This window comes from Anopheles nili, chromosome 3 (assembly GCF_943737925.1).
Source record: "Anopheles nili chromosome 3, idAnoNiliSN_F5_01, whole genome shotgun sequence".
Taxonomy (NCBI): Eukaryota; Metazoa; Arthropoda; class Insecta; order Diptera; family Culicidae; genus Anopheles; species Anopheles nili.
In genome coordinates this window covers 69473008-69493117 of record NC_071292.1, presented here as the reverse complement: position 1 = coordinate 69493117, position 20110 = coordinate 69473008, and the positions used below count along the sequence as shown (strand labels likewise).

Here is a 20110-nt window from a genome sequence, read left to right as displayed (position 1 = left end):
GCGTTTCCAGTAGATGTGGAGCTATTGTTGGTAGAGTGGAATTTTCGGTAGTAAATATGCAAATGTTCGATCCACTGGTGTAGCTCATATCATCGAACATGGCAATGTCTTCCACTAGCTGTAATAGCGTAGACAAACTGCTGCCAACAAGCAGCAGCAAAATAACAATAAAGCGACATATGTTAGCCATCGCTGAAAGTATAATAAACTCCACCATGTGCGATTATGGATGGAAAATGCTTCAGTCACGCTATCGGTGACGATCGCTATGCTATCGGTTAAAATGTGTAAAAAATTAATTCATTCATTCAATGTTCTCTTGGTCTTGGTATCTGAAATTGTTCTAAATTATGTATTCTGTAATACAGATTCAGATGATACAAGAAATTTTATCAATTCAACAACAAATTTTATTGAATATTTTAATTTATATTATTCCGTATAAAGAAAACATGATAAATTATCGTGATAGCCAAGAATTTATGATATGAAACCTTTTAGGATGTAAGATTCTCAACATGATTGCATGACGTTTATAATTCCTTTGCTGCAGCCAGTTTCGAATGAGCTCGGCTATGAAGCAAACGATACTGATCAACCATCCAACTACAATCAATATCCATATACAAAACAAATCGTCGAAAAAAAAGATAACTTCCTGAAACTGTACTTTTTTCGTATCAAAACTTCGATAAAGTACTTCCTTGTATCGCCGCACCAAATAAGACCACAGCCCGCTGTCGTGAAATATTCCGAAAAATCGGTCAAAAATGTCCACAAATGGCGAATGTTGAGGGAACTGTACGACATTAACGTCTACGGAGATGAGCTCATTGACGATGTACCGATTAGTACGGGCACCCGTCATCGGGTTCGTGCTGGCCATCCAGGCATTTTCCAGCATCATAATCATGCAGTACACATCGAAAACGCGATTCCCGAGTCGTTTTTCCTCCCTTAGAGATTTCGGATAGGACAGGAAGCTAGGCGCTAACGAACCAAATGTATTTGTGCCGACGCGAGTCGATAGGATGCGATAGTCGGATTTAGCAACCTCGTCAAGCGTTTGTGGCAGCTCGTAAAACTTCGAGAGCGTCATCAGCGAAATGATCTTGGTGTTGTAAGCCTCCGACAGAAAGAATATCAGCACTGCCAGTGTTAGTGTTATAATACGAAACTGAAACGGTTGTAGATATTCGGTGCCACCGCCTCCGAAGAATGTCAGCGCAATCAAGTCGTACTTATAAATTTGTGGAAAGATGATTTCCATTGCACGACAGAACGCAAACAGTACACCGAGCACGATCCAGATCCCGAGAGAAAATGGCTTAAGCAAGTGGCGTAAAAAATCCCGCCCAGAACGGATAGGACAGATCAAGCAAATCCCGGTCTGCTCTCGAAAGTAGACCGTATTAAGGAAGTTCTTCCGATCGACCTGATTGTTCAACCAGCAGTCCATCGCGCGACGCTGTTTCAAATTGTCCGTATAGTATGTAGTACCGTTGCGATACTTCCAAATGAGTTGATCTACGAAGGTCTGTAGTACACCTCGGGGAATACCGAGCCCAAAAAAGATGTAAGGGAAGGAGTTGAGCCCGTGGAGCATGAACTTATACCCGTACAGATCACGAAGTTTGTCGGGGAAAAACAGCTGCACAGGACGATCGGTAGATTGAAAATACAGTTCCTTCTTCGTGAACCTATTATGTGTGTACACCTTTAGTGAACTGTTTGAATGATTGAAGGTCGTTAATGGCACCAGAATGAAGTTTAAGATCGAAAACTTCTCCAGGAAGGCTAGCGCGATGTGCTTACGCTGGAAACTTGCTCCACCCATCAGGATCACAAACTTGGCTGATTTTCTGTAACACGGGTGCGAGTTCAAGCTCTTCTGAACGTATATGGACGGAAACTGAAAAGTAAAACAATCAATGCAACGATTCATTTGAAACGAATCCTTTAAATATAGTATGGCTTTACTCACCTCGTAGTGGAATGCTGTTAAGTCGAGCAGCACCAAACTAGCTGTCCACCGTTTTCTAACATCTATGTAGCTTCCTTTGGCTACCAACGTCGTCGGGTACTTCGACATTAGCGTTTTCAGCAGATGTGGGGTCATTGTTTCGAGAGTAGAGTTGGCGGTGGTAAAAACACAAATGTTTGTTCCACTGATTACGCTCGAGTTATCGTACGAAGCGATCGCGTCCACTAGTTCTATTAGCGTAGAGTGGCTGCCTTGCAGTAGTGCCAACATTAGAATATAGCATGGTATAACGTGATCCATCGTGGATCGTCTGCTGAGTAGCGTTATGAGACTGTTCAATAGATGGCACAATCACGAATATTCAACCCCGACGGGAGCCTTGATTATTTATGAAAAATGTAAAGCTCATCTTAAAAATTCATTCCGCAATATTACTTTGACGTTAAACATTTATTCAAAATTTTCAAACACCCGGCGGGACAATCACCATGTGTGCTAGTGTTCTGCTATCCTTTTTGATCAAGTCATGCTTCCTCTGTTTGTCAGTGTCCTGTTAGCATCACTGAGCAAGTTCAATGGCGCTAGTGTCGTAGATATTGTTTCTTCTATCGCCCGAGAAGAGCATGCACTCTTGTTAGAAAATCTAGAGGTTTGCTTCATTCAGTTGAGAGACAACTCCAAACGAGGTCTTCTGGATGATACGATGCGTGTGTTGATGAAAGAGTTAGCTTCAAACTATCCCACCACCATCGCGAATCAGCATAGAAGGGTGCTGATGTTTGGTCGGAAGGATGCATCACTCGTGATCGTTGACGCCATCGGCTATGGAGCGGAGGTTGATTTACCTTACCTTAACTCACAGGTAATATAGCTCTCGCAACCACAAGACTAATATCACATTTTTACAGTTCCCCTTCGCTGTTGGCCTCAAACAATTCGACACCCACGAGTGTTACTCTCAGTCGGCAAAGTTTATTATCTTTGTGGACCTTCCTACTAACCGTACGATGGTCGCGTTCTTCTTCAAAGAGCTTGGATTGGTAAACTACCTCGTAATACCGATTGACGCCAAGGTGAACACTCTCAACTCTTCGATCGGCACGTTGTACACTAAAAATCAGTTCACCAACGAAGAGTTCTTTTTCGACGTGCGAGATAACGACAACTCCAACGAGCGCCAGCGCTTCTTCCCCGAAAAGCTTCTTGACATTCGAGGCTACGAGTTCCTGACGTTCGGTTTGCACGAGTTTCCGTACATGTTTTATTTGAGCAATAAACAAACTGCTGGTCTACTGATCGAAAGCTTACGCCACCTGATCGTGAAGAAGCTGAACGGCACGCTAAGGATGGCACGGGATCACCTGACGACTGAGGATCGTCCCGAGTTCGATCTCACCTTTGCGTTTACGGACTTTCGAGCGCATCACATGCACGTTATCACTCTCAAGGAACGTAGCGGCCATTGCGTACTCTGCCCACTCGAAACCGAGCGAGATTTTCTGCGCCATCTACTGCAACCTTTCTCGCTCGGTATCTGGTTGGTGCTGGGTGGTCTGGTCGGTATCTGTCCACTCCTCGGGTGGCTCTTTCCACGCTGGTTCCAGAGGAACCTACTGGAGCAGATCTTCTTCACAGCCAGCACACCCCATCAGCTACCATTCCCGACGCGCATCGTGTCCTTCGGAGCTGCCGTTCTGATCTTCTTTCTATCGGAGGCGTACAACGCGAAGATCATTTCACTGATGTCCGTTTCCAAGTACCACGAGCAACCGACAACGGTGAGCGAACTGCAGCGTTCCGCGTATAAAATCGCCATTCCAGGCGTGCGAGCGTCCTTGATAGCTGAAGTGTTCCCTGGTAAACTGCTCAGTTCCGAACGGGCTAAGGCTATCTATCGCGAGCAGGGTGAGCGCATGTTTGGCGAGTACTGCACCGTGACGTACTGTTACATGGCCACTCTGCAGGTGGCACAAGGCCATAACCAGTTCGGTTTCCAGCAGTACGTGTTACGGGATTTGTTGCTGCAGAAGGTGCTGATGCTACAGCTGGCCTGTCGATCGCCTTTCCACCGGACGTTCGTTGAGTTCTACGAGCGATACTTCCAGAGCGGCATATGGATGCACCGGCTGGACTGGATGAATAACAAGCTCCAGCAGGAATTTGGACTACGACGGAACCGCTTGGAGGAGGTTGTGTTTCACTTCGACGATCTCGGGTGTATCTGGGTGTTGATTCTCGTCGGGTGGCTGCTGAGTGTAGCGACATTTACCATCGAGTTGTTGTGGGCCCACGCAAAATTTGCGTTGTGCAAAGCCTGGCAAAGGGTGAATCGAATAGACTGGTTGAGACACCGGCCAAACCTTCGGTTCCCATGAAGTGACAGCCCTGTTGGGCATATGCATCAGATTTGAAGGAAGATAACTTAGTGAAGGGAATTACATGCTACTGGTCTTGTTAGACGTTCTTATCGCAATCAGCAATTGTGTGTTAATAAAATTCTGGGTTTGTTAGTTCCACATGCCCTTCTAGTTTTACCTTTTCCGAGCGATTTTCCGAGTTCATCTTACGTCAAATAGTTAACACATATGAGCGGTGGAATTGAGCACAACATTAAGCCTTAAAGTGAGGGATTGTGGAACCTAAGACGCTTCCCCGACTGCCCAAGTTCGACGAGCGAAAAAAGGTTCTCTAACTGTTCCATTTCGCGTGTAACCTTTAAACGTACTCAGGGCAAACTTCCATTCCTGATGCAGACGCGCTCCAAAGCGTGGTGAGGGACATTTTTTCGTCCCAGTCAGCTACCAACCACGATGCCGACCCACCGGTTCTGCCAGCATGGTGTCCACGTTCTGGCGGGTGCGCTAGCTTTTGCGCTAGTCGTATCGCGCCGTGGACGTGGGAGCCGATCGCTGAGCCTTTAAAGAGCTTAGCTCGACGCCTGCCGCATGGTGGCAGCCGGTGGAGCATGCAAAATACCTTATATGAGCATTAGTTGCGCCTTCGAGGGTGCCGTCGGCTGCCTGGCGACTAATCTTTGGCGCGTTTTCCCTCTTTGGTTGTACCAACTGGAGGGCTGGGCTTGCTTAGGGTGGCATCGAGGTGCCGGTTGAATGCAGCCTAATGCGATCGAGTGACTGGAAGGTTTGTTTTAAGCGTTTGTTTCGATTGTTTGCGGGTAACCGTCTGCAGAACAACATTGACGGTGTAAAAAGAATATTGTGAAACAAAGCCAAAACTGATACGATTTTTATACCATTTTAAGGCAACGGAAACTTATTCACTTATGGGTTCTTACACGTAATTGATTGATAGAATCAAACTCAAAATTTGCATGAAATTTAAATGTTTCTAAAACAATTTAAACGAATTTAGTTTTTTATTTAATGCGTGACGTTTCCTGTAAGTGCATCTGGTACAAGTTTGTGGTCCTGTGATCCCAATCGACTAGAAACTTGCATGATAGTACCGTGGTGGCAAACGCCAAGCGATTGCTTGTGGGACACCCGTACAACTTAATGAACTCCGGGTGGTCGTTATTGACCCCCAAGAGGTGGTTTCGATTCGCACTCGATTCGCAGCGATGAGCAACAGATAGAATCGGAACGGTTCGAATCCGGAAGCAATTCCGAAACTGAAGCAATCGAAAGAGTTGCGAAAACCGTTTCACACCGTTCGTACTGTGGATCCTTTTTTCTCGCTATTTCGGTTAAGCTTCGTTCACATTCCCAAACCGCTTTATCACAGCTACTAGCGACGGCGACTACATCTAAACTGGCCTTTGTTTTAGCTCCATTTCGGATTGCGATAGAAACTGTGTCCGGAAAAGCCATTGAATGCACCTTTTTGCGGTACGGTATGGTGTGATAACAAGAAGGTGAAGTTTATATTTTTTATCGAGCTTTTTCGGGGTTTTCTCTCCGTCCTATGGTCCACGATGATTGCCCACCTGTGCTTGTAGTTTTGTGAATCGGGAATCAATATCGGCCGCAAGCGTTTTGCGAACAATCTCGCATCAAAAACGCAAAGGTTTCGTTTTTGGAACAACGATTTCTGAATCCAAAGCAATCACTTTGGGACCAAAGGAGGCAAGCATTGGCGAGATTGTGGGTGGTTTTCTAGTGCTTCAACACCGGCATCAACGGTCACACCAGCTGGTAGTAGTTTCCGTTTTCCATTTTTCCGAAAAGCCATTCGTAGCACGCCAAGCTCGTACCCCAGTGCGATGAGTGATTCGGGCATCGTCATTCAACTCAACCGACAGGTCATTTATTGCACTTGCACCTAAATACGCCCACACACATACACACCGTTAAGGAAATCGTTCGATGTTTCATTGCCGTGCCGGGCATCTGTTGAGCCGGGCTAGGGAACGTGTAAAATTAAACTGTCAGCACAAGAGCGGGCAGCTCGGTTTTGAAACCCGGATTGGTTATTGGGGAAGTAGCGTGGTTTTCCAGGCATTGGAATGCTAATGGAAAAACCCTCCCGAACGAACCGAGCTCATGCGAGGGTTCTTTTCGATCGTGTTGAAATGGTGGTTGAGTTGCACGTTGAGTTTTCCGCTGGTAATGGCAGTCTAGCTTTTGATGTCTAGTGTTGCCGTTTTCCAGAGAGATTGTGTTTCTTTAGCTCTGATTCCTCATATGGGGTTTATGATGTTCATTTATATTTTTCATACGATACAGGTATCGTTGTGCGAAGGATACAATTTCCCATCAGCAACCGTGTGATTTTCCACATCATGATAAGCTCGTTCGTATTTGGGTTCTTATTTCGTTATTTTTCACTCCAAACAACCGGAAACCATTAGAATATTCCAAAACTGTATAATCACAGCAGTACACACGATTACAAACTCTGAAACATAAACCTATAGCCGGCACCAGTTCATTTTATTACCCTCCGACATGCGGTCTCTTCCGAGCGTGGGGAATGAACACCCTGACAAAGCCGCCATTGCCCATAAAACCGGTGCCAAAAACAATAGTTCATAATTTCACCTTGTCAGGCGAACGAGTCACGAGCGTGTAAAACAATATTTTTGGGCGGCTCTAAACAGAAACAAAAAAAACACACGCTAAGAAAACAAACGATTCGGTTGGATGTTTCAAAAGGCAGCACTATAAAACGAATTAAAAAAGCAAACGCTGCCATTTATGACCGAGCCACGTGGCCCCTAGCAGGTTTCCCGCCGGAAATTCACCCCAAAAAAGGCGTACGGCAGTAAGACGCTAACGCAAACAAAAGGCCAAACATCGGTTCCGGGTTGGCGTAGAACCACTGGCCTGGAATGTGTCCAAACGCAGATACGTGTGCTTTCGCACCTATGGGCCATCGTGGCAATTGGTGGCGACCGTTCGATTAGCTTACCGGTTGCATTCTGGCCACGAAGCTCCCGTGAACTGGGTCGTTAATGAACTGGGTTTCGTTCGGAGCCGGAAACGCACCATCTCGGACCATAACTCATCACCAAGACCCAACAGATTGGTGCCACCGAAACGGCGGAAGGATCAATAAAACGCCAAAATGTACTGCCTCGTGTGCGTTTCCGAGTTGACTGGGAAGACCTTCGTATACGTGCGGCAACGCCCGGTACGTGTTTATTTGGATATAAATCATCGCCGTGTCGAACGATGCGTGCGTATTATGTGGGTGGTTCGTCTGGTGGAGCGATAGATCCTTATAACCCCGATAACGTGCACACGCTACAGGTTCCGCCGTGCATGCAAACAAGCCCGTCCGTCCGGACCGTGAGTTTGGTCGAGAAATTCCCATTCGCATCGAGTTCCGCTCGGTACGGTTCGGGATGGTGGACCAGATCAAATGGAACGGGTTTTCTAAAGCAAACAAAATGGGTCGGTCAGTGAATTGAAAAGAAGTACTGGATTTTCAGCCTGGCTGTTAACGTCTGTTTTGAATGGTTGTTCTGGTATCTTAAATTAAATTCAATCCGGGATCAAAATTCTCACAATCAACAATCAATCAGTTGGATGTTTTATGTAAAATGAATTGCTTTACATTGCAATAGGGTGTTTTACAAAAATGCTGATGGGATTTATACTTTACGACGGCAAAAAAGGATTCATCGACTACTGATAAACAAGTCAAGTTAGCTGCTCTCTTTTCTACTTGCTTTTGAATTCTGTCGGAAAAGGAAATAATAACGTTGTTGCCTAATAATCGCTACATGAACGCCACAACCATCCTCACCAACGCCTTCGACTCCACACGCAAACGATAATTAAAGTGCTATCGTAACCCGCTCGTAGGGATGCCGAAAATTAATTTCATTTTCCAAAATCATCCCCCATCACGCCGCGCCACGACCACCATAATCGATCTCCGCACCGGAAGTTTCCACCGGAGATTGCAGCGACGATGCTAGAGCGTAGAGTAAACACGGCCCTGGACGTGCCACACGCCCAGATTCCATCACGTGCCGCTCGAAGTGTGAGACCTTTTCGTGGTGGTCGATCGAAGGCGGTTAACCCAATGCCACCCAATGGTTGCTCATCCTCCAGGCAAACGATTCCGGAACCAAACGATTGTCAGGTGCGGGAAGCAGTTCACATCGTCAGCATGGTCACCCTAGCCAGGGTCTAAAGGGCGCGATCCAGAGGGCGCGTTCTCGGTCGAAGGGCACGCGTAAAAATATTTGAATTGAATCAACATACGGTCAATGGAGCCTGGCGGAGAGCAGCGTGTTGGATGGGGCAGCATTTTTGGGGCCAGCTGTGGAATGTTTCGGGGGAATTGGTTTTCCAACCGATTGACCCACCGATAGCCCTCATTCAACCTGTATCTGTAACTCTCCATCCCGTGACCAGGGATACGGTTAAGCCTGAGTTATGAGACCGGGTTTGATGTTTTCATTGATGCGATCAAACTCCGCGGACGTGGGACTCGTTGGGATGGTGTACCAGGTTGGGAGCCGGAAATGGAACACAAACGATGCCAGCTATCGGCAGATAAATCACGTTCTGGATTGCAATCAATTCCATCGAGCGCAACCGAGAAACCGGTGGGCCTGGGATGTTTACCTTACGAGCCGTGTCCAAAGGGCCTCAGTTGGGCGTTGGAATCAGGCGTTCCAAAGTTGCGATAGTATGAGAGTGTGGGTGTTTGAAGGGGAGGCTTATCAAATATATGTAAAAAAAGGGGGAGCACACACGTCCATCGCATAACGTGGTCGGTGAAGGATGCATGCAAATTTGCTCTACGCCGTTTGTTTCGCGTTTCCGCGTGTTGGAAAATAAATTGAAATGGATGTACTCGTGAACAATAGCGAGTGTGTCAGGGCACTTTTTGGGCAACACTTTTGCGTGCTTTCGATGTTAACCACATTAATCACAGGTAAATAAGTGCACTCATATCGCGCTGGAAAGTTGAATTGGAATTCGGTTGCCAATGCCGTTGGGGTTAAGGGGATCAATAGAATGAGCTCATCGATGGAAAAGTTTCTGCCTCGGCCGCAATGGTAATTGTAATGTTTTACAGGAAAAAAAAGCTGATTTCAATCATTGCGTGTGGTTCATTTGTTTAAGCTGGATGGGAACAGGAATTGTATTTGCTTTCGCTGCATAAACATGGAGTTGTAAATCAAGTTTAAAATAAATTTACATAAATTACATATAAAAAATGTGTAACAAACATAATCATCTTCAACAATGGTTTGTGCATATTTTCTCGCTTTTGCTTGGGCCATCAACGACCAATCGTTAATTATATTTTGGTAATGATAACTGCCTTCGAATGCTCCCGAAAAATGTGCATCATCACCCCAAAATTGCACCCGTTACAGTTACACGGTTCTTTCGCAACACAAGCCAGGACTTTGCATTTATCATGCAAAATTATGCATCGGATTTGGATGCAACATTGTCCCGAGCTGCACGGGTCCCTGCACGATGAAATAGTGAAAAATGCAAGCTGTTCACCACACTTCACCATTACACCCGGGTCTGAATGCGATGGTGCAAAAATATGGCCATCCAGGTTAGAAGCAAACAAATAATCGCTGTAAAAGCGATTCACTCGCAACGCCGGCCGGTACTCGGAACACCATGGTTCGTGTCGTCGTCCTGAACCCAACCATAACCCGAGATCGTCCATCCTGACGCCGGCAACAGGACACGACAGAACAGGACGTGTCAAATATGTTCCGGGCGAGGTGCTCGAGCAAGCGAAATGTTTTCTCCACCCGGGCGAACAAACCGGAAATCTGCTTCCGTTCACGCTTAAATTGCATCATTTATTCTTTCTCCTCGCCCTGAGTTTGCTCTTCTCGTTTCTAAAGGGCCAGGACATCATGGAGATCCCATCATCTTGCCAGGAGTCCCCAAAGCCACAGCTTTAAACGTTAAGAACACAATTACAATGGGTGAAGCTGGGAAGAAAAGTACGACGTCTCGCGACCACAACCGCTCCCGTTTCCACTCCCAAGCACCTTTCTGGCTTTACTGGGAAATTTATTATCAAATTAATTTGATAGCCCTAAAGAGCGGAAGCAGCGAGAAGTGCCCAGGAGCAGCAACCTCGTTGCCCCCGGTTTTGCAATTGAATCATCGGTGCATTCAGGAGCATCGCAACTTTTGCTGTGCAGCTACAATTTCACTACACACCCGGGTAGGATGCTAAAGGGATACTTCCGAAAACGTCCGGCCAAGTGGGTCTCAGGCTTGCTGCTGCATCCTTAGAACTGTTTATTGGAGCTGAGCCGGATGCAACCCAAGGATGACCCTCTCGAAAACTATGGAAAGTTTAAATTAGTTTCCCCTCCCGAATCACTCCGTGGAAAAGTAGGCGAAGATGGGCTCTTTTCCAAAGTATGCGTTGGTGGGTGTGTGTGTGTGTACCTGTGAATGTGAGTGCAACATGACAACCAATAAAGTCATCCCAGTTTGGAGCATCCTTGGAGTGAAGACAAATGAATAACAGTGGAGGACCTCAGACGACCTGCCGTTACCACAATTAGCTACATGATTCAATTTGTTCCGAGCTTTGGATTGCATTTTTCACCGTCTGTGTGTTTTCCTGCTCGTCCTGACAGCCCCCGTATCCTGCAGTTTTGGAACAACTTTCTCTCCAGCACCCCGACATCGAAAGCTGTCATCAATTAGGCAAATAATCAGCGAGTTAAAATTAAAACTTGGCCACGATTCCACGATGCCGCGGGACGCAAATGCGAGACTGTTCATTGTTGTGGAAATTCCTGCGATCCCACCCCGAGGAATGGGTCAAAAGGAAAACAATCCGTTTTTCCTATCCGTCCCGGGATCGGTGGAAGGTGCGAAAGAATTCGTCCGCATGGCCAACGGGATGCTCATTTTAATTAACGGCCAGCAGTCATCCCTGGCTCCTGACCGCTGGTCTGTCGTATTCTAGGGAATCCTTTCCATTCACCCCCCCAGGCCAGCTGGTACTTTCTCACGCTCTCACACCCTCCTTCGAGGGACAAAACACTTTCGCTAAGTAATGAAATCTAGACGATATTCAGACGATATTCACCGCCGGGTGCGCGAATAAATTAATACCATTAGCACTCCGGGCGTCGGTTGGATTTCTGTGTGGTGGTTCGCTTCGCTGTCTTGGCACTATGTCGCTGAAGTGTCCTTTTGCCGCGTCCTGTCACAAACGGAGCAAGCACGGAGGAAGTTTGAATGACATCGCGGACATGGAAATTGGACGTTGGTCCGCTAGCGATCAACCAGCGAGGCTAAGACGCGTCGGGTTTCGAGATTGATTGCTGATTGAGGCGTTGATTGCAAATTTCTACCACCCAGCTTTTGTTCGGGTCGGCATTCTCGAGCGGCATTCGAGCGAATTCCAGCAGCCCAATTTGGGTAAGGACGCACAAATTGCAATTGAGCTGTTGGGGGTGAAGTGCGAATAAAGCATGATTTAAAATTACCCTTAAACGACGTTAATTTCAATATGATTTTGATCTGAAATGCTTGATTTTTGAGCTTTGAACATTTTTCGAGGCTCGTTGGTATTTTGTTCTTATGTGTAGGCAACATTCTAACCCCTAATCGCATGCTTCAAACGTCTTCCAATCACACAAACGTTGCATGCATACAATATTTGCCAGGATATTCACCAGGAGTCAATCCCGCTACCCGGCTGGCGAGCATTAATCTAATTAACCCTGAGTGGCACTGGCGATACGGCGCTGCGAATATGCTCGTTCAAGTCATTTATATCAGCTGCTCTCGCTCGGTTAAGTAATTTAGTCAGCACCTAATGAACTGGTCGGATCGAATGGTTCAGAACCGGGGCACGCTTTCGGGAGCTTCAATATGCTTCCTTCCCATCGCCCCCTACCAAGGCCCAAGGAAGTTAAACCTCCCACTCTCGGTGCCAATGGCAACCGTTGCGATCGGAATGCGGATTCGAATGTGCTCCACAACGGAAACCACCCTACAACGGTGCCTCGGGTGGCTGGATGTTTGTTTTTGCGCAGTGCTTGGCCTTTGCAGCATATACCGGTTTCCGCTGGTAATTATGATTGATGAATCTCAACCGATGGACCGATGGTTGTGGGTGGTGAGTCCCTTGCGGGCACGTGGAAGGAAAACTAGTGCCTGTGCTTTTCCGGGGACGATTGTGGCAGCGTGGAGAAGGAAGAAAAAATACCAACCAGAAGCTTACGCATTAATGTGACTCGTGACATTGAAGCCCATTAGGTTTGGTCTCACGTTTCTCGAAATGGGCATTGACGTGCATTACCGTTTGCAATGTGCTAGGGAGACGTTGAGAAGGGGTCCAATGATGGCCAATCGAGTTAAATTAATGAATGGCGAAAGTAATAGAGGTCGGGTAAGCGAGATTCAATGGGGATACGATATATGCTGCCGTTTAACCAGAGAACCCTAGTCCTGGAAGTGCTTTTTGGCACGGATGGACAAGGAGGATGTTGGAATTGGAAAGATATTGAGAGCAAATAATGCTGTTCAGCTCTATTTCCCGATTTTACCGCGACCAAATATGCACGGTAGTTATGCGAACTAAACTAGACGGAATAGCGTTCCATTTTTATTAGTGCATCTTGTGTGTTAGTGTTGTATCTTCTTTAAATTATCCTATTTTTCGCACTCCTTGTACCGCGTATTTTATCGAACAGTGCGTTTCAGTACACACTATTAGGCTTTATTCCCAGTATTAATATTACTCTTCGATTAGATTCCTCTCAAATTACAGAAAATCAACCGTTTTCAGTTGCCGGCAGCAGAGCGTCATGCGAGTGATGTGAGTAACGCGCAGCTCCAACATGAACTGCACCGCCATCAACAGCAACCAGATCGAAACGACACCAAACAACCATCCCCGGTTGATCGGAACTATGGGAACGGCGACTCCTCTAACAGCAACCACTCCACCCGCTCGAACGGCCAAGGCAACCATCTGCAGTGGTCCAGCCGGAACGGGTACGACCGTGTTCTTTCACCGGACCACTAATAACCTGCTGGATGTGCCTCGAACGGCCAACAGCTCCGAAGAGGAAAACTCCCCAACTGAGCTGAACACGTGTCGCAAGCTAACCGAAAAGCCGCCACTGGTAAATGACAGCGCAATCCTCAGTTACTTTAGGTCCTTTAAATGACCGGTTCTTTGGTTCTGATTTTTAGGTGAAAAGGCTTACGATGGGCATCCTGCGGACGGCTGAAGATAGCAGACCTCTAGTGCATAGTTCGTCATCTCCTTCCAGCTCGTCTAGTTCCTCACAGACGATCTCCGATGGGTACGTCAACGAGGGCATTTGTGCTGACACAGCCGAAACGACCCTCACGACGGCAGTGTTCACGACCAAGGTGTCCGGTAGTGCCTCGACCGCATCAACAACGACGACGATGATCGCGGGTGGTAGTACCATGCGAAGCCCATTGTCACCTGGGACATCCCTAACCGGGCCAGGATCCATCGCCGGTGGAAGTTTCCTGCTTGATGCCGGAGGACCCCGGTATAATCACACGGCAACGACGCTACTTTACCCACCAGCCGTTCCACTGCGCAACGACAGCCTCAGCCTGAAGGAGCAGCACGAGTTGAAGGGAGCGCCCTGGTTTCAGGCGGGAATTCCACGCGAAATTTCCCTCGAGGTCCTGTCACGTCAGAATCCCGGCGCGTTCCTTGTGCGCCAGAGCACGACCAAGCCCGGTTGCTTCGCGCTTTCGCTGCGAGTTCCTCCTCCGGCGCCTAAAGTAGCACATTACCTAATTCTAAGGACGATACGAGGGTACAAGATTAAGGTGAGACGGAATTTCCCATTTTCGGCGCTCATCCCCCGCTGACGTGTCGATTTTAATTTTTCAACCGCTTTCCAGGGCTTCACGAAAGAGTTCACCTCCTTGCGGGCTTTGATAACGCACCATTCGGTGATGCCGGAACTACTGCCCGTTCCACTGGCGCTACCAAGACCACCGCAGATCGTGCACCGGCAGGAGGATCCGGAAACGTACGGTTCCCTCAACGACTTCCAGAACATGATCACCGAGTGAGGAGCTTTCCCGTTTCATTTCGGCATGGTTGAACCCCCGGAATGAGAATACGCATCTCGAAGAGAAAATTAAGCCGATATGCATTTATTCGTTTCGTCTCTTGCGATCATTTTTACGGATTCTTTGTACGAACCTAGCATTTTGCATGGGTGTAAAGACGAAAGTATCCTGTTTTTGTTTTTCTCGCTCCGAACGTACTAACAATAAGCTTCCCAGTGGCGACGGGACGCATGATATGGTTCATATCGGTATGTATTATTGAAATTTTATAGAATAGGATAGAGCTACTGCAATTAGCGCATTTTCGATAAACGTTAGCAGAGAAGCATGATTTGAAGGAGGCAAAATTATACCCTAGTCAGCGAAAGAACGCTTCAAGGAGAGCGAAATAAAACAGAAACGGTGATACATGGGATGTGAGAGTCGTCGAAAAGGAGTAGTAGGTTTTTGAAACGGCAGACGAATATTTACCACTGATGATGGACAGTTCGGGTGTGTATGTATTGAACAAATCCAAAATTATACAGCGGAAGGTGAAGCGACGTTGAAATAATAGCCAATTCTTACATAAAGTTAAAGGTAAGCAGTTTAAAAGTGTATTCTCTGTTTACGATGCGTTCGCTCGTCGGAGCATAGTGATGATTGCGACATCGAAGCAAATATAGCATGAAAAATAAAACGGAAGTAATGGCAAATGTGAATGAAGATACCAAAAAGCTTAACTGAAACCAGTTAACGGGAGCACGAGTGCATTATTTAAACATGTATTTTAGATTTACTGTAGGGCTTCGGTATAATTATAGCACGCGCATCGATCTAATAGTTAAATCCTTTGAGCGATTGCGTTACATCTACAGTTCGAGAGCTCGTTTAGCTGTTGATATGGCAATAAGGGAACGATGGGAACGGGGAGAGTTTGTAAATTTGAAACGTTTAAAATTTCCTTCGCAAACGTGGAGGAGTGAATTATTGTCAATCACGTTCTGATGAGTAAGACATACGCGACTACGGCTCGCTGGTTGGATCATGTTTGCGCTACATTCTTAAGCAAAACATGCCTATAAGTTTTTCCGCTTAATGTGTCTATTCAATTACCTAAGAAGATTAACGATTCTTCCGGAAGACGATGACTTTTGCTACTTTACGCGCTAACGCTGCTCTACCGTAGATTAGTTAGTTGCTACATCAAATTCACCGTGAACGGCGTAATAGTGAGCAAGAATATCTAGCCTTTTGCAATATAAATGCCTTAAAAAGGAGTGCGATCGTCTAAGTTGCGGGGATAACATTCGTAACGCATCTTAACCTGGGAGCTTCGAGTTGATTTGCAAAGAACGCCCTAGCGGAAAACAAAACATACTATAAGAGCGGCACCTTGTGTCTCGCTTCCTTAGTATATTTCGGACTAACTCGTGGTTGAGGCAAATTCAAGCAGGTTCTACACAAATTATTTAAAAAAAAAACAGCCTTACAAAATGGTCTAATCTAAATGCATTTCCTCTCTTCGTCTAAGTATCTATTTCATGAAATTGTGCCAATAAAACCTACAACACGACACAAGTACGAAAAAAACATAACAAGCCATAGTCGAAACAGAGCAACAACCACCTAAACCGCGTGGTACAACCGTCGGGACCTGGTATATATGTAAAGCCTGCACTCCGGGAGCAGAACCAGTACACGAGACCGAATAAACTTATATATGTACATAAGCGCCTAATATCGCGAATCGTTGCGAGGAAAGAAATACGATATAAGGTTGTTTTCTTTTCAACCAGCATGCCAGATAAAACGAGAGCCAAATAGAAGATCGATTGAGCATATAAAGTACCAAATGGGCACTTTTCTCAGGATGACTTTACGGAGCTTTGGTATTTGTATTAATTTGTTTCTTGTGTTTTCCATCCGTCCCAAATTAGGTGACGTTTGCTAAAATTCTACAAGCGTAAGGTGGAATGGATGCTACAAAATTCTTCTGAACCATACTCTGTCGCGACAACTGCTCGTAAGCGTGTAATGAGAACGGATCTTATCCGCTCCAGGCATTTTAATACTTATTATGTAGCGTTAATTCGAAAAGCCTCACATTCTAATAGTGAACACCAGTAATTCGAATGATGCGCACTACCTTCCCTAAAACCATCACGCTGTTCTAATTATTGTCGCTCACAAAAACAAATGATCAACCCGAAAGCGTAATACTCTAATGCACAGAGATACAGCATTTGCCTCTGCTATGTTGTCAGATCGTTTTGCGTCAATTTCGTACATAACCATGCCGCAAAGGTAGGGTCGGCACATGCCGATGGGATTTTCCTTCTGTGGCCTATTTTGTTGCCAAGTTCTTCAGTGAAATTCTGCTCCACTGCCGCTCCATCCTCATTATTGTTTTGCTTCATCGTCCTTTATGTCAGAGCTGTTTTTCCAGCTGAGCAAATCGTTTAGCAGTGCTTCCATAATTGGATTTGGTCCAAGACTCTCCACCTGCGAATCGATATATGCAAACTCATTTGAACAAACTGAAACCTTTCTCGTCCACCACCACATTGAACGTGCTGTTGGCACATGTAATTAATTTTAAAATCAGGCCTCTAGTTTGCCGTCTCTGCTTACCTCTTTGCGGGCCTCTTGATCAAGCGCGTCAAGAACATTCCGAGTGTGTTGGAAACTGCCCAGCTTTTCGAGCAACGAAATGCAATAACGCTTTACCTCGACGTCTCGCGTCCGCTGGCGCAAAATATCTTTATTCGCAAAATGGAAGGAGAAAGAGATAAGACGTTTTTGTGATTGGAATTATAATGCATCCATGAATCTGGCTGTTGGCAAGGTACCAAATCAACCATCGTTAGATACTCACGTAAAACCTGCTTATCGTATTTCTGTGTTTGAACCGCGTGTATGATGGGGAAGCTGAATTTTCCCTCAGTGAGATCTTCGCAGTAGCTCTTGTTTTCAGAATACTCCTTCATGCTGAGGTTGCAGTAGTCATCTCGGATCTGGAAGTACAGTCCCAGTATCGCGGTCAACTTGCTGAAATCTTTCCGATTGTCACTGAACAGCTGCATCAACCGAATGGCCAGCATGAACAATCCGCCCGTCTTTCGGATTGTCATTTGCTTGTACTCCTGCTCTGTAGGGCAGGCGAAGTTATCCCGCCAGTAGATTTCCATGCCCTGCCCACGGTGCAGCTCCAGCAGCTGTTCCGTGTATACGCGTGTGGCATCCGGATGGCCCAGTTGCTGCACCTTTTCCAGAGCCAAAAATAGGACGTAATTGGCGGCGTTGATGGTGCTCGCTACGCCGTAAATTTTGTGCGCCACCGGAATGCCTCTGCGGAGTATAGAATTGTCTTCAATATCGTCGATGCTGGAAATAGAAAACCGAAGTAACACCGAACCGGACAGCAGCGAGCGAGCAGGTACAGGTATCCCGAGAGGAAGGAAAGAACAAAAACATCGCACAAGAACATGAAGATAAAACAAAATTCATATTAGTGAGGTAATGCACATGGCGGTGAGCGGGAAACATTTGTGAGCGAGCACAAACAAACAGCTTTTCCTTAACAGGGAACAGCAACATTTGTGTAAACAAAGCATGTGGTGTGAGTCAGCGGCAGGCGGTACTTACAGCAGACTAGAATTGTGCAGCATCTGTACAATTTCACTTATAGCCGCCAGCTTGTCGTTGGGAATGGATAGCCAATGATTAATCGCGAGAGCCAGCTTTGAGCGGACTTGCTTGCCAGGAATTTGTTGAATGTACGAAAACGGTTGCAGCAACGTCTAAGGTACGAGAATGGGGGAATAGAAAACAGTAATTACTTGCACGGTTTGTATAACTACTGCTTTGTCAGGAAATGGTTCTCTCACGTACTTCGTCCTGTTCTTTTTGGGACGATTTGTCACGGCACTTGTCCAGGATTTCATTGAATTCATTCATGTTGAACGACGACATCGTAGCACGAGACTTTTACGAAAATTTCCGTCACAGAGTGAACACTTTTGGTATTTTCCAAACTGCCCTGCTGGAGCTTCACCGATCGATAGGAGTTGCACACCGTGCGCACCTTCTTGGCGGCTGACTGAGAATGTTCTTGCTACCCGCAGTCTGCAGTAGTCCGCAGTGAAAATACGTTGTTTTTCTTTTTTCTTTCCTTCCTTCCAGCAACCGGGTCGATAATAATCAAATCCGCTTCGCCCTCAGCTCCCAGGGGGCCTTCTTGTTATGATTATCGGTACTCGTGGAATCCAGAAACTGCTATGTTTTAGATTTGCAGTTGCGTTAAGCCATCAGCGATTCTTTCGTTAGTTTAAAGCGATGCTAATAACTTTAGAACTTAGAATTATTTCGTAAAACTTGATGAAACTTGATTTGTATCTATTCAATAGAGTTTTGTTTACCTTTTCGATAATGATATCAGGTTTCCTACTTGACAGCTCAATGTTGACATCACATATCAAGGTATATAGAGAATATTGCACCTAACGATGTGAGATTATAAGACAATTTAAAACTTATTTTATATTTCTATGCTTTTATTCTAATTTATGTTACTTTTAATCAGAATAATACCACCATGTGATCATTATGCAGCACGTGTTAGCAACGGATTCAATTGTTTTAAACTGAAAACTAAGCAGTTTCTGAAGGGTTACTCAATGACAGCACAGCGCAGACGTGTCAGCTGAAAGTTGTTTTTCTCAACATCTGTTTGTTATTCTCGTGGAAAACGTGAACACGTTATTTTCTCAGTAGATTTTCCGGTGTAATTTGAAGCTAATATTCATAACTGTCTATTAAGACAGTAAGCGGTTGAGATGGCGACGATGCATGCACATCCAGGTCACCCCGGCGGCTCGCGAATGCCTGGTCCGCCACCGCTGACACCGTGGTCTCCGGACAAGAAACACAGTGACCGTGAACGGTGGGTTTGCGTCTATCCTGCATACATAAATCGGAAGAAATCACGACAAGAAGGTCGGAGGCTTCCGAAACAGTGCTGCGTGGATGATCCAACACCACAAGAAATTCGAGACGTGCTGGTTGCGCTGAATATGAACGTACTTGTTGAGCTGAAACAGTATCCACGTGAAAGAAGCAGAGTATGTTCGGTCCCCAATCTTCCTGTTACAGGTTTAACTAAGCTTCCCATATTTTCAGGAACTCCATTGCCGTGGACGGATCCGGGTTCAGCTGCGTCAGGATGACGGTACACCGTTAAACACGGAATATGCAACGAGAGATAGCATATTGTTACACCTGGGCAAAATGATTCCACAGCTGAAAAGCAGACAAACGAAGGCCCCAGAACAGACGCAGGCGTCTACCTCATCGAGCGCGGGACATTCCCAAAAGAAAGGCAAAGGCAAACGTCGGTAAACGAACTTAGAATGGACATCATGGATAGGATTTAAGCGCGCGAAACGAATCAAGAAATGCATCTAACTGAAGGGATACCAAGGTAACAAGTAGCTTTTGAAAAAAAAAAACACATCCAGGCAATAAACATGTTTCACGCTTAATACACCGTAATGTGGTTTATTTTGAAAAGTTCTACGGAATGCCTTACGGTTTCCTACGGTTTAAGGTTACCAAATTTTTGAGCCTTGGCTCGACGAAGTTCTGCAAG

General features: G+C 46.0%; 4 protein-coding genes across 5 annotated transcripts; 2 read left to right on the top strand and 2 right to left on the bottom strand.

The window, feature by feature from the left end:
- Positions 1-343: 343 nt before the first annotated feature.
- On the bottom strand, positions 344-2284 carry LOC128724946 (uncharacterized). Its single transcript, XM_053818668.1, has 3 exons — positions 1985-2284; positions 532-1912; positions 344-357 (listed from the first exon to the last, which is right to left on the bottom strand). Exons 1-3 carry the CDS (start codon positions 2282-2284, stop codon positions 344-346), a joined length of 1695 nt encoding a protein of 564 aa, XP_053674643.1.
- A 10969-nt stretch (positions 2285-13253) lies between these two features.
- Positions 13254-14481, top strand: LOC128726384 (EGFR adapter protein-like). Its single transcript, XM_053820189.1, has 3 exons — positions 13254-13541; positions 13612-14232; positions 14308-14481. The coding sequence occupies exons 1-3, from the start codon at positions 13254-13256 to the stop codon at positions 14479-14481; spliced, it is 1083 nt and encodes a 360-aa protein (XP_053676164.1).
- Positions 14482-14556: 75 nt separating this feature from the next.
- On the bottom strand, positions 14557-18685 carry LOC128725687 (terpene synthase). Of its 2 annotated transcripts, none has more exons than XM_053819449.1 (5): positions 18355-18685; positions 18109-18263; positions 17339-17847; positions 17095-17222; positions 14557-16965 (listed from the first exon to the last, which is right to left on the bottom strand). In XM_053819449.1, the coding sequence occupies exons 1-5, from the start codon at positions 18433-18435 to the stop codon at positions 16864-16866; spliced, it is 975 nt and encodes a 324-aa protein (XP_053675424.1). In that variant the 5' UTR covers positions 18436-18685; the 3' UTR covers positions 14557-16863. The 2 variants fall into 2 exon arrangements, with proteins under 2 accessions (XP_053675424.1, XP_053675425.1); XM_053819450.1 differs by having other exon boundaries at positions 17339-17811.
- Positions 18686-19211: 526 nt separating this feature from the next.
- On the top strand, positions 19212-19975 carry LOC128725688 (signal recognition particle 19 kDa protein). The gene is made up of 2 exons (XM_053819452.1): positions 19212-19583; positions 19642-19975. Exons 1-2 carry the CDS (start codon positions 19299-19301, stop codon positions 19858-19860), a joined length of 504 nt encoding a protein of 167 aa, XP_053675427.1. The 5' UTR covers positions 19212-19298; the 3' UTR covers positions 19861-19975.
- Positions 19976-20110: the final 135 nt, after the last annotated feature.

Coding starts and splice junctions, on each gene's coding strand:
- LOC128724946 (XM_053818668.1), bottom strand. CDS start 2,284: ATGGATCACGTTATACCATGCTATATTCTAATGTTGGCACTACTGCAA. Junction 1,913..1,984: donor TAACAGCATTCCACTACGAG/GTGAGTAAAGCC, acceptor TTTACTTTTCAG/TTTCCGTCCATATACGTTCA.
- LOC128726384 (XM_053820189.1), top strand. CDS start 13,254: ATGAACTGCACCGCCATCAACAGCAACCAGATCGAAACGACACCAAAC. Junction 13,542..13,611: donor TAACCGAAAAGCCGCCACTG/GTAAATGACAGC, acceptor TCTGATTTTTAG/GTGAAAAGGCTTACGATGGG. Junction 14,233..14,307: donor TACGAGGGTACAAGATTAAG/GTGAGACGGAAT, acceptor ACCGCTTTCCAG/GGCTTCACGAAAGAGTTCAC.
- LOC128725687 (XM_053819449.1), bottom strand. CDS start 18,435: ATGTCGTCGTTCAACATGAATGAATTCAATGAAATCCTGGACAAGTGC. Junction 17,223..17,338: donor ATACGATAAGCAGGTTTTAC/GTGAGTATCTAA, acceptor TTGCGAATAAAG/ATATTTTGCGCCAGCGGACG. Junction 16,966..17,094: donor ATCAAGAGGCCCGCAAAGAG/GTAAGCAGAGAC, acceptor ATCGATTCGCAG/GTGGAGAGTCTTGGACCAAA.
- LOC128725688 (XM_053819452.1), top strand. CDS start 19,299: ATGGCGACGATGCATGCACATCCAGGTCACCCCGGCGGCTCGCGAATG. Junction 19,584..19,641: donor ATCCACGTGAAAGAAGCAGA/GTATGTTCGGTC, acceptor CCATATTTTCAG/GAACTCCATTGCCGTGGACG.